The sequence below is a fragment of the Phymastichus coffea genome, unplaced genomic scaffold (assembly GCF_024137745.1).
Source record: "Phymastichus coffea isolate CEN01 unplaced genomic scaffold, Cenicafe_Pcof_1.1 PCOF00116, whole genome shotgun sequence".
Lineage (NCBI taxonomy): Eukaryota > Metazoa > Arthropoda > Insecta > Hymenoptera > Eulophidae > Phymastichus > Phymastichus coffea.
In genome coordinates, this window is record NW_026706927.1 from 571,697 (window position 1) to 584,617 (window position 12,921).

The 12,921-nt window shown below is 52.6% G+C and overlaps 1 protein-coding gene across 12 annotated transcripts in view; it reads left to right on the forward strand.

Annotated features, from left to right (window-relative positions):
- The window catches only part of LOC131670791 (oxidation resistance protein 1), a 63,888-nt gene that overhangs the window by 27,809 nt on the left and 23,158 nt on the right, over nt 1–12,921 (forward strand). For 3 of the 12 annotated variants that reach the window (XM_058946708.1, XM_058946709.1, XM_058946710.1), the window contains exons 1-3: nt 2,719–3,549; nt 9,023–9,088; nt 9,770–9,876. In XM_058946708.1, the coding sequence (XP_058802691.1) occupies nt 2,870–3,549; nt 9,023–9,088; nt 9,770–9,876 (853 nt within the window). In that variant the 5' untranslated portion in view covers nt 2,719–2,869. Of the gene's footprint in view, nt 1–2,198; nt 2,552–2,717; nt 3,550–9,022; nt 9,089–9,769; nt 9,877–11,846; nt 12,677–12,921 lie in introns of those variants that run through there. The other 9 variants (XM_058946715.1, XM_058946711.1, XM_058946707.1 and 6 more) reach the window with 8 other exon arrangements.

A 12,921-nucleotide genomic window follows, 5' to 3' on the forward strand; every position in this document is an offset into this window, starting at 1 on the left:
AGCCGCGACCAGTCGTAAATCTCGCCAGAAGTTGCTTGTATTTTCGAATACGCGAGGAGCGCGAGGCGTTCGTCGCGCTGGTAAATATGCGTGCACCGTCGAATGCCCACGTATCATATCAATGTCTTCGCCGCTGCGCTCGTTACGCGTTACTCGTCGCGGAACTCGCCGATGCGCGATTTCACGACGTACGAGACCGCGACTGCGACTCGAGTCGCCCATACGTTCGACGTCTCGTCGTCGTAAACCGACAATCTCGTTATCTCTCGCTCGCGTCCTTTTGCCGCCGAGGACTGTGCGCGTTATTTTTTTTATTTCTTTATTTTTCCGTTTTTTCCGACGCTCTCGAGCGCGCAACGTTAGCACGGGCTACCCTAACTGAAACTGAAACGTGTTTTTGCGCTTTTCTTTGTTTTCGAGCGCGTCTAAGGCGCAGCGGGGCAATAAATATCGCTTGTATGCTCACGTGTTATAACCAGATAATTTACGAGCGGCGTAAATTAAATTTGAAGAAACGAAACGTGAAAAAGTTTCCATCTCGTCGTCGTAACGCGAGCTTTTAATTTTTTTTGTTTTTCAAAATGTAAAGCTTGACGACCCAGATATCTTTGTTTCCGTCTGCTTCTGCATCATAGTCAAATTCAATTTCTCCAGAACACAAAAGCTCCATTATGCATCGTCGAAAAACAACAGAACAGAGAGAGAGAGAGAGAGAGAGAGAGAGAGAGAGAGAGAGAGAGAGATACGCGTCGAGCGCGCACGTGCGACTCTCGCGTGCAAACAATTTGCCAACTTAGCGGTGCACGCTGAGAGAGAGAGAGAGAGAGGATCTAGCAGGCTTCTGCCGTCAATTGAGTGTCTTCGTCGCGGTCGTCGCTCACGAAAACACGCAAAGGCAAGTCCTCTTAATTCGATTCCCCCAATTAATCAACGAGTAGCCCGCGCGCGCACGACGCGTCTTCTCCTCGAAGGCCGTCCTCCTATAACACGCTGCAACGTCCGTGATTTTTCGTCTGCCGTTGTCTCTTCGTTCAAGCATTACGTAACAGCTCATCTCGGCGATGGTGACCTTATTCGGAATTCAACGAGAGATATCGTCGAGCGCGAGCGCACTGTTATCAATCCGCATGTGTGCAGCGCGCGACAATTATAGGTATGAGCGCATCGTTGATCGTCCTCCTCGGGTGCTGGCTTGCTGTTTTGATTTGTCAGTGCGCGATCGTAAAAGAGCTCGCGCGCATCTTGATAATTGTCGCATTCGCGCGGCCGCGATAAGGCAGGCATTAAGGGCTCCGGGAATCGGCCGAGGCAGCGCGCGCGGAGAAAAACACCGCGATTGCACATGCCGTCGCGGCGGCGACGCGCGAGCCGCTCTTGTCTCGCGAGCGGCCACGCGCGTACGAGCTCCGCTCGTGATGGAGGAGCAAGCTGTTCCGGCGCGTCGCATAGACGGACAGCCGTCACGGCGACTGCTCATCATCGCGCAAAGCAGCTTATCGCTCGGTAAGCTCGCCCCCGGCTAATCCTCACATCCGATACTCCGAAAAGAGTCTATCGGCAGCTCGTCGCTGCGCCTTATCCGAATCAATAAATCAGATTGGGCGCGCTGCCGCAGTTCGAAGAAACGCCGAGGCAAGATGTTTACTGCGGCGCCTGTCGCCGTCGCCGTCGATCGGCCAGATCAGCATCAACGAGAAAGGAGAAAACGCAAGATAAGGTTCAACGAACCTGCCCGCGAGAGCCTGCCGCGAGCGGCGCGCGTGCACTCTCGATCGATCGTCAGCGAGCATCGGCATTTACGTGTTTACGGCGTGGAGGGCGACACGCAACGAGAGTCGGCGCCGAATCGATGCGCCACAGCCTGGGAGCGAGAAGCTCATCCGAGGCGCGACGTCTTTGGCCGCGCGCCCGAGTCGCCGGCGGCGGCCGATCGACCGGCCCGGTCCCGGCCCGGTCCGCGCCGGGGTGGCCGTCGCCGCGCTCGAGGCGGCGTCGCGGCGAGGGTGCTCGCCGACAAGAGTCGCGGCAGGTGCGCTTCGGCTCGAGGTGACAGCCCGCCGGGCGGCGGCGAACCGGTCGCCGCGGCACTCCTCGCGCTCGGCCGAGCGGTAGGAGAAGGAGCTGGCGGCTGCGGAGTGAGGGAAGCGCTCCGTATAAATACAAGTGGCGCGGCCGACTCGCGCTTAGTACGTAGCGCATCGAGTCGCCAGCGCGCGCTTTGTCGGTTGCGTCGTCCTGCGTGCGAACGGATCGTGTCGTCGTCGTCGTCGTCGTCGTCGTCGTCGTCGTCGTCGTCGTCGTCGAGTCGCGGGGCCTCGAGAGCAATGTCGGCAGCGAGGCCAGCCGCCCGTGCGCGTGTGTCGTCGACAGTGCGCGCCCTAGTGAGCCGTGTGCGCGAGTAGAGCAGCGGGTCCCTCCGTCTGCGGCCGCTTTCACCGCAGCGACCTGCCAGCGGCGAGCACCACGGCGGCTTCGCCTTGCACGAGCCGCGCGGAGCCTCCGTTTTTCGTCGGCTGCCTCGCGCTGCGACAGAGCGACCACTTGTCATTGGGTAAATTGACGACCGACCGACGGAGAGACGGTCGCAGGGAGAGCGAGAGAGGGAGCGGGAGACGCGGAGCTGCAGCTGGTTGCGCTCTGCCTTGGCGTCTCTCCCTCTCGCGGCTCATTGCGCACACGAGCGTCTTTGCGGCTTGTAAACACACGGAGAGCAGCACGAGCGCGAACCAGTCTGCGTCCGTGTGTCAGGAGCGAACGACGTGTGTGCCCAAATTTCTCTCTCTCTCTCTCTCTCTCTCTCTCTCGCTCTCTCTCTTCCTCTTTCCTCGGCGACGTCGATTCCGCAGCAGCGAGACCGGCAGGCAGAGCGATGCCGGCGGTGCACTCGAAGCACTCGGTGACCGATCGTACGACTCTGCCGACAGTGCGCAGGCATAGCATGGAACTGAGCAGCATGTACATAAGCGCGGAGAGCAACAATGGCTACGGCCCGACCACGCCGTCGCCCAAGTTCGCCTCGACCAACTCCATACCAGCCCTCGTCGACGCCGTCTGCCCGCTGGGCGCGTTCGAGCTGGCCGAGTCGGTGCGCGCCCTGCAGAAGCCCGCGGCCCCTGGCGCGGCCAGGCGCCACAGCGTCCTCGACGACCTGAAGGCCAAGCGCGACAGCTTCCTGCAGAAGGCGCGACGCTCCAGTATCTTCTCGAGCGCCGAGGACAAGGAGAACGGCGCGAAGGAAAACAAACAGAAGCGGCGCAGCAGCGAGGCGAGCGCCCGGCGCGGCTCGGTCTTCTACGTGTCGCACGACTCGCTCGCCGAGGAGCTCGGCTGCGGCGAGGCGCCCGCGAGTCCGCCCGCGGCTGACGGCCCGAAGAAGGGCCGCAGGAAGTCGTGGCAGCCGCTGGTCGGCAAGCCGCCCAAGGCGGAGCGCAAGCGCAGGAAGGGCGTCGCGCAGCAGAGCAGCGAGGACGGCGTCGCCGAGGAGCCGTACAGCGTCAGGCAAAAGAGGCCCTCCTGGTGGAACATCTTCGTGCCCGACTCCGTGGCAAGGTAATCGCGCGCCGCCGGCGACTCCGAGGGGCAAGAGCGTCGTCGCGCCACGGGCGCGCGAACAGCGGCCGGCGGAGCTGGTAAAAATAGTCGGACTGTTGTTTGTTGTCACTGCCGCCGGCGGGCTCGATCGGCGGCAGTATCGACCTGACGAGGCGCGCGCGCTGCGCTGCCGCGGCCGTCCGACCAAAATATCTTTCGGCCGGATCTCGCGAGCGTAGGTTCGTCGAACCTCTCGGCCGCCTCGCTCGGCTGCTTCGCCCGTGCGCCAGCGCGGCGCGCGCCGCGCGGCCCTGGAGGATCGTTGCGCGCGGAACAGCTGACTCGTTTCTATTGCGATCGGGAGACGATCGAGCTCTTCCGCCTGCTGCTTCTTTCTGGGTCACGAACTCGCCAAGGCAAAATTATTCAGCGTTAAGCGGAAGAGGAGGCTTTTTCTTATCTCTCTCACTCTCTCTCTCTCTCTCTCTCTCTCTCTCTCTCTCTCTCTCTCTCTCTCTCTCTCTCTCTCTCTCTCCTTTTACGTAAGAGAGCGCCTCGTTCGCGGCCTCTTGTTTACAAGCGACCAAAAGAGAATGCAGCATCCTTCTCGATCAACTTGTTTGTTGCGAGACACGATATTTCCCAGGAGTATGTGCGAGTCGTTGATTGGTTCCGCCGCTGCTCGCGAGTGAAAAACTTTTACTCCGAGAGATCGAGAGAGAGAGAGAGAGAGAGAGAGAGAGAGAGAAGCCTTGAGGGGCTAAAGTAATTGACCGTAGATATCTGTACGCGAAACTTGGCTGTTTTTGTTTTCCTGACGATGCGAAAAAAACACGCACACACGTTCGATGAAAAATTCACTGCGATCAGTGGAAATGGTTGCTTTGGGAGGTTCGCTGAGCAATCATTCACTGGCGATTGATCCATCGCGCTTAGGGAACGGTTAAAAATTCAATTTGCATACAATTAGCCGTTAGTCCCGAAAGTTGCTCGCCGACGATGATTCATTTGTCAATGGTGTGTTGTTTTTTCTTCTCGCACGCAACGACTGAACGTAACGTGTCGACAATTGTTTTTATTGTGCTTTGGAGCGAGGAACGTCAACTTATTGCGGATGGTAGTTCGATTATACGATCAACAAAGCGTCAATCAAACAACTTAAGAGAGCATGGAAAGAGCTCGGCTTTTGGCTTTTCAACGCCGGTATATTGCGAAACTAGGCGACCATGCGTCCGAAAATATTACGTACTATTTTAATAAGCTCGTCACCTCGACAGAATAAATCGGCCTTTCTTTCATTCGAAAGACTCTAAAAACACTGGTGGTGTATGAAAAGCGTTTCACAGGGAAACAATTTTGCACCGTTATGTAAAACCATCGTGCTTCTACGGTAATTCCTCGCAATTATTCACTTCATGCCTCAATTGACGTTTGCAAACTGGCCGAAACGCGCGGACGGAGCGACAATTATACAACATCCAATTGAAAATTTTCGCTTTCGATTACACGCAGAAGCGAAGTAAAAAACGAAAATTTCAACGAAAAAAGAAGGAAAGTTAAATTTGTAAAATACGACGTAACGGCACTGAAGCAGAGGGGGAGAGATAACGAGTGTATCGGCAAAACGTTTATTCTTTGGCCCGTAGGGAATGCTAATCTCTATAAATCGCTAGTCAGGGAGAGATGGCAATTTTATTTTCTTTACTTTTTCATCTCGGCCGTTTCTTCCCTCGCTACATTTGCCGAGATTTGACTTTTAATTGAACTTTGGCAACGTGCTTCTTTCAGATCTGTCGGTCTTTTTTTATCGTAATCGCAGAGCAACTGCTTTTTTCTTGCTTCTTTTCGCAACGCTCCACGAAATTTATCATTCTCTCGCACACATGTTTGACGGCAAATATATGATTTATCGATACGTGTCAGTTGGAACGTCTCAATTTCTCGACTGGCTCGGATCACGCCTGCGCTTTGCGAGTGAATACAGTCAAAGTGAAAGGAAGATTTTTTCTTCCATTTTTCAATTTGAATAGAAGCGACACGATACAGTATCGTGGAACCGTTTCTAGAATGCAGATGAAATCCCCGCGGAGCGCAAACGAGACGACCCATTAATCAGGCGCGTGCGTTTTTTTCAGAAGCGAGGCGAATTTTCGAAATCTAGAAGGTTGAAGCATTGGGCGGTAGCTGCGAGCTGTGTTCGCAGAACAGAGATACAAACGCAAAAATGTGAGAGGGGAGAAAAAGAATCATTGGAATGTCTGTCGTCACGCATCTATGAAATCGAAGCACGCGCACGCGCACACCGAAAAATCACGTCCTTGAGATTAGTCCGACGGTTCGCACACTCGAAAGACGGGAGCCCCGCTCGCCGTCTTCCCGATCAGGCTGATTAATTGCGTAAACGCATAATCGTCTTCCATCGGCTAAATCCCACCCGAATCCAATTATCCCGGGTGCATTTAGCGAAGGAGGAACTCAGGTATTCGAGGCGCGAAGCTTTCTTCCGTACACGCGCGCGTCCGCGCCCGAGGTCACGGGCAACGTTGCACCCGCGGGCGGCAGGCCGCGCCGCAGGTCTTCCTCCGAGTGCGCGGGCAGCTCGGGCGAGCCTACTTCGAGAGAGCCGGCCGGTGCACCGTCCGGCCCCCACTGCTTTCTGCCGCGACGTCGTTCGCTTCGCCCGAGCAAGCCGTCGTAGGGATTCCTTCGGCGATCGATAGGGGCGCACCGGCCTACCGGCAATTTGCCGAGAGCAAGAGCCATCGACCGACTCGCGCTCCGATGGCTGCGAGGAGTCTCGAGCACGGGCCAATTCTCGCGAATTCCTTTGCCGAGAGACGGAAGGCTCTCACGCTCTCCGCGCAATTTTCTGGGATGCGCGCGTGGATTATTCAAACGAGACACGTAAAATATGGCAAGAGAGAGAGAGAGAGAGAGAGAGAGAGAGAGAGAGAGAGAGCGAGCGAGCGAGCGTCGTCTTCGCAAATCAAATTTTCGCGGACGTGTTTTTCAATTTTTTTTTTATCTCTCGTCCACAAGCCGCGCTGCTCGATTCGCGATTTGAAATTTGAAAAGAATTAATGACACGACAGACGCGCTGCCTACACGCGCGCCTTGAATATTCACCAGTGTCGAGTTATTTGTTGCGAGAATCGCTCATGCATATTTGATCGTCATTATCGGCGACGCGCGAAGATGATGTGCGAAAATAGATCGATGCCGGGGCTCGTTGCACGTACGTGCACGCAAGCGACGATGAGTCACTTGGAGTGTTTTCGCGCGCGCACAGGTGAGCATCGCCAACGATTTCCGTAAAGCCGAACAAAGAGGCGACGAGAGGGAGAGAGAAAGGCAATGAACCGCTTCTTTCCGCGCGAGAGATACGAGGTCGTCACGTATGTGTACCGGTGTACAGCTTGCGGTGCTCGCCGACGAGGTCGGCCGCCGGAAATCCATGTCGCAGTCAGTGTTACCGAGTAGCCTCGCCGAAATCCGCTCCCCCGCGCGCATCCGGATCGTCTTGTAATTGGAAACGCTCCTCGAGGCCTCTGATCGCGCCGTCTGTTCGAAGACGCCCTACGTAAGTCAAGCGTCGATAAATGAATGGCGATCGCAGTGTCGAGCTCGACACGGCGAATCGCTCGGCGGTTGCATCGGCAAACGACCTCTTGTTCCGAACGCCGCTGCACAGGCCAATTCTCGCTCTCTCGGAGTCCGGTCAACTCCTTTCTCTCTGGCCGAGGACGCGCGCCTGCACGTATCGCAACGCGCTTTCACGCAACGTGCGCCTGGTCACGTTACAGATGGTGGCCGCCACGGAAAAACAAGCAGCGGCGGTGGCGGCGTCGTCGAATTCGCGATGCCTGATGCGCTGGTTTGTTTACGGTGCGCGCTGCGACGTCCGTGCGAGAGAAAGAATACGCACGCGAAGCGAGTGACGCGCAACAACGATTTCCCAACGACGAGTAGACAATTGCGTATATTTTTTTTTTCCACGTGAATTTGTCGTTGCGCCGACTCTCTCGCGCTCGCGTGCCGCAGAGGCAGGTTTCAATTAAAAGGCCCAGCTCGTTACGCAATGACATGCCAACGTCGCTGCCGCTGCTGCTGCTGCTGCTGCTGCTGCTACGTTGACCTGCAATACGCTTTAATTCACTTGCGATTAATTTGAATGATCCGGCCGTTTCGCCTGCACGTTCCGAGCGCGCGCTTCTAGAATTGCGCTTTTTTTTCTCAACTGCCAACGATCGGCTTCTATCGCTGCGTCGAGGAACTATCGGCAACGAACGAGCGATCGCGTCCAGCAGACTCGTTGGAATCCCGCTCGCGCGAATTTTCCTTGCTCACCTCCGCCTGCGAAAACATCGCGCGATTTCGGCGCTCCGAATTCAGTCGTTCCGACGATGTTTTCCTTGCATTCGGACGCAGCAACCTTGACGAGGAGCGTGTAGTTTCGGAGCGCTGTCAAGTTTACAAATGACTTTTTCGGCGACGCGGGTCTATCGTCGGAAAGAATAAATAAAAGCGCGCACATTACCGCGCGTCTGGGAAGCGCACACCTTTCGCGCCAATTTATGGAAGCCGCACGGCAGCTCCGTTCGCGCGCCTGCACCAATGCGAAGCGGAAAATCGACCGAGCGTGGAAGAGCTGCGGTCGTCGTAGGAAAATTTAACACGTAACTTATAGAAGTACCGCGTGTCAATGAAACAATGTAAGATATTGCTTTTGGTCGATCGCTCGCTGCGTCCCTGTCGCGCGAGGAAATCTCGTTGCCTCGCTCCTCGAGATTGCCTTATTTGCGCTTCGCCAATCGTATTTCTGGCCGGCAGCGACGAGCTTTTCCGCGCTGACGCCGCGCGAAGCGGCGACGAGCGACGAGTTTTCGGGCGCAGGCAGCTCGTAATGGATTCCGCGACGAGCGCCTTCCTGATTTATCCTCGGGACGCCAGCAATTGAAATGTTTCACTCGGCAGTGCGCTCTGTCGCTCGTCACGTCTATTTTCGCCGCTTCTCTTTTATTTTTCTTGTTACTTTTGTTTTCTCGCCCGCGCGATCGGCTAATTAAATTATCTCGAACGCTGCCTGCGCGGATTTTCGTTTGTGTTCCGCGCCCGGGATCCAATTAGGTGCGCTAAGTGTTCATACACGTAATTACATGTTACCTAATTAGCCGATCGAAAAAAGGAGCTGAACCCCCTTTGTGTTTGTGCATCATATTCGTCATTATCGCCGTAAGACAATCGCCCACATTAACGAGAATACATTTTATTATTATTTCTATTAGATATGGTTGCTACATATATATGTCATTTAGACGTATCATCGTTTATTTTTGCTCTATACCATTTCTTTGCGATGCGTATTATTCTTAAAATTTCGTTTGGCACCTATATTAATTGCATGTTTTTCACGTATTTCTTTATTTTTTTTATTCATCCATTTTTTTTCTCTTTTGGTTTTCGTTTTGTTGTTGGATAAACGAACGAACAGGTCACGACGCATGTCCACTGATGTAGCAACCACCAGATCTACGGAGAATCTCAGCTCTTACTTCAGGTTTGTCATGTATTTTTTTTTTCACTCACTCTCTCTCTCTCTCTCTCTCTCTCTCTCTCTCTCTCTCTCTCTCTCTCTCTCTCTCTCTCTCTCTCTGTCACACACAAGCACACCACAATCTACAACACTCACTCCAAACCACAACGAAAGAATCGTATACTAAATTTTAAATTCGAATCATTAGTCTTTTTAAGTATTTTTCGCATGGTAATTGATGGCATGGCTTTCTTCTAAAAATTTTTTCTGACATGACGCACCGCATGAAAACATCTAGACAGTGCGTATTTAGTAGTAACGCTTCGTACAATCATGATTGTTTTTTATAACTGCGCATACTTTTAGCATTAACATCCAAACGTCATCTTTTCAGTCGTCGCACGGAGTCAAGGCTTTCGAGCACACGTTTTTTACAAAAATTATTATCTTATAGTATTGATTTGCCGATACTTCGGCGCGTGATGTATACCACTGGCCTTGGCATCTATATATATGCAAGGATCTATACACCAATCTGAGTTTAATCTTACAGAATTAAGACAAATCTATCTACTAATGGAATAAATAATAAACAACGGCTCTTCCCGAGAAAATCTGTAGATAGAGAAGACTAATATTATTAATCGATTTTGTGACTCTCACGAAGGCACATGTCTAAAATCCCGAACGCATTTGTATTTGCAGGAGCAAGAGTCGTAGCGTGGACCATGGGTTCGCAGCGCCGTTCGACTTGGACTCGCTGCGCAACAAGGTCGAGGGTCGCTTCGAGTCCATCGACAAACTCTCCAGAGGTAGGTGCACGCGTCCCACAAGACCGGTCGAGAAGCGAGCGGCAAGTCGCGTCCTCCGACGGCCTCCTCGCTCTGGGAAAGCTTTATCCTGGAATTCATAATCGATAGTCGACGACGAGGGGAACGCGATGAGCATCGCGCGCAAATGAATATCGACAAGGTGTACGTCGCGCGCGCGTGTGTCCGAAGGTTGAACGCGCGACGACCACGACAGTTTCACTTTAATTGCATTGCATTGACTTACTTTAGTCTTAACTAGAGCGACATAACATATTCGAACGGTTGCGTCGCGCGGTGAGGACATTGCGCGCGTCTGACTCATTTTTCGGCAATACGAAAAGTTCCTTGGAACAGCAGCGACGCGCGCGCCTCCCGCACTTAACGCCTACGGTGTTTGCTCTCGTTGGTACGATGCGAGCCTTTGCACGTCGTCGACTGCTTTTCCGCGCTAAATAATCACGAACGTCGATATCAAACGCTTATATACGTGTGCGCGCACACAAAGACAGAGAGATCGATCGCATGTGCGGATGCTATAAAGGGTAAACATCTGACTTGAGACACATATGTGCTCGCCATGTGTTTTTTTTCTCGTTGCACTTTGGCATTCCCGGAAAAGAGCATTCGGTATAATCCGCGCCGACTGCTTCATATTTGAAAATATTACTTCGCGACTCGGGAGCATGCACCCGAGCGCGAATAATTAAGCCGGCCAGGCTTCGCTTCTGCGAGGCGGTATGCGTTGCACGTTCGCGCAAAGTAGCTTGTTTCCTCGAATTGGCTTGCGATTCCGTGCAAACTCCCAGTGCAGCGATTGTCTTTGCGCCGACGCTCCTACGCGAACGAAGAAGAAAAATCAAAGCTCTCTCCCCGTCGATCTGGAGGCGCGCGTTCCTACTTTCGCGGCGCGAGGGTGACGCAATAACGCTTTGATGATCCGCGACGATCAATCAACGGGAGCTGCCGCCGGAACGCCGTGAGTGACTTATAAACGCGCGCGCGACGCTAACCGATACGCGAGGTCGCCCAAATTATTATTTTTTGTTTTCAGCCCGAAACCGAATCCGAATCATTTTTTCTCTGTTCATTTTTGACAAACGACGCTGAAGCTCGTTTTTTCACTTTCTTCTTTATTATATCGAATCAATATCGCGCGACCGAGCGCGAAAACATCAGACCTTATCAGCTTTGCAATAGTCGGAACAGTTGTGTCGCGTAAAACGTCCACTCCCCGTCAATTATATCAGACGATAACGCGGATAATGTACGGCGCGCGTTGCCGTATTGTATCGCGGGCGGGCTATTACATTTGCGTCACGAGGTGAAACTTCCGACGCCGCACGTGTATTCCGCCAATGTAATAATAACTCTCTCTTCGAAAGTTTTGATTGATATCTGCCACGCTCGCAGCCTCGCGGTTCGCTCGACCGAATTATTATTTGCCAATCAACGATTACAGCAGAACCTTTTCGTTGTTAACGGATTTCAGCGCGGATTCATTTCAAATTAATTTACGGCAACAACGCAGCCCTGTCGGCCTGCCGACTTAACAATCATTTTGGATCGAACGGAAAAAATAGAAGAAAAGAAGCGATACCAGCAATGAATGAACGAGCGCGTTTTGTTTTTCATCGGTCCGCGCACTCGCGAGGATTCGATTTACGCAGGCTCGAGAAAGCAGGAGTGTTTCAAAATTTTCTCTCGCAACGTCAAGTCCTCGCGTGATTTCTTCACAGAGGGTAAAGTAGTATGAAAATATGTATATGTACAATGTTTTATCTGCAACCAGCGCTCGCGTTCGCTCAGCCCGAACCTGCAAGTCTAGCAGCAGCAGCGCCATCTCGATGTATCGCGCCTGCGCAGCAATAAGCAAGGATTCTTTACGTTTTCTCGTTACTTTGTTTGTTGCCTGCGCAAGTCGAGACGTTTCGTGCAGCGCGCTGATTCCGCGGTTCGTCGTTGGTTCGACCGGCGGTCGTGGTCGCAGCCGTGTCTCTCTTTCTCTCTCTCTTTTTCTCTCTCTCTCTCTCTCTCTCTCTCACTCTCTCTCTTTCTCGATCACTTACTCACTCACTCTCTCACGACGAGCGCCGATCCAGTTTCTCGTCACTTGCAATACGTATCGTTTGCTCTCGCGATCAGTGTACACGTACAAAGTGATTGTGGTATGTTGACGCGAGCGCGCGAGCCGACAGACATTTTGCGAAAGTTCTCGAGCAAGCGTGTGCGTGTGCGCGTATGTGTGCGTGCGCATGCCTATAGAAGAACCGGTTATTTGCCGAGCGAGCTTGTGCGTGTCGCCGTAAAAGCCAAGATTTGGAGAACGACGAGTAGTTCGTTGTTGCTAAAGTTTTGAAAAACTGGCTTTCTCTGCGACATGTCCAGTCGTTGATGTAAATCCATTGTGTTGCACCTGTCGAAAGCATTCAGTTTGTAGTAAACAGGTGCAATTGCTCTGCGCGCCTCGCCAAGCTCCCGCGTTGACCTCCGTATTGCAGTTAGTATGGACATGGACAATAGCATGGGGACTTCAAGAGAATCCCCTCTCGCGGACGGAAACGATGATTAAATAGTGGCGATAACAGAGCAAAATTCGCGTATACTACAATGGAACAGTCCACAGTCGAAGCCAAGATGTCAAGTGAATCGCAATCGTCGGTTGTTCCCGATACTCCATCGATGGAGTTCCCCATTACCGCGTCCGAGTGGAGTCTCCTGTCTGCACCGCTGGATAGGTGTAAAGTCAAAATTTTCACCAAGGAATGGAAAGATTACGTGATTTATTTCGCTGCTAAAGAAGGTGCTATTAACGGATATCGATCCTAGAATTATATGCGAATGATATCGATGATACGCGTCACTCGCTGGGTGTATCTATTTTTTTTTTTTAACTTTCGGTTGACTTCAGTTGCTGATAACGTAGATTTCGATGTTTGATGATGGATATTTAAGTGAGGCTTATCAGTGCGCGTGTTAAATACACTTGAAAGTAGACTTTGAATATTAAAATTTTTTAGCGAAACCTTATTTTTGAACCATAAGAGT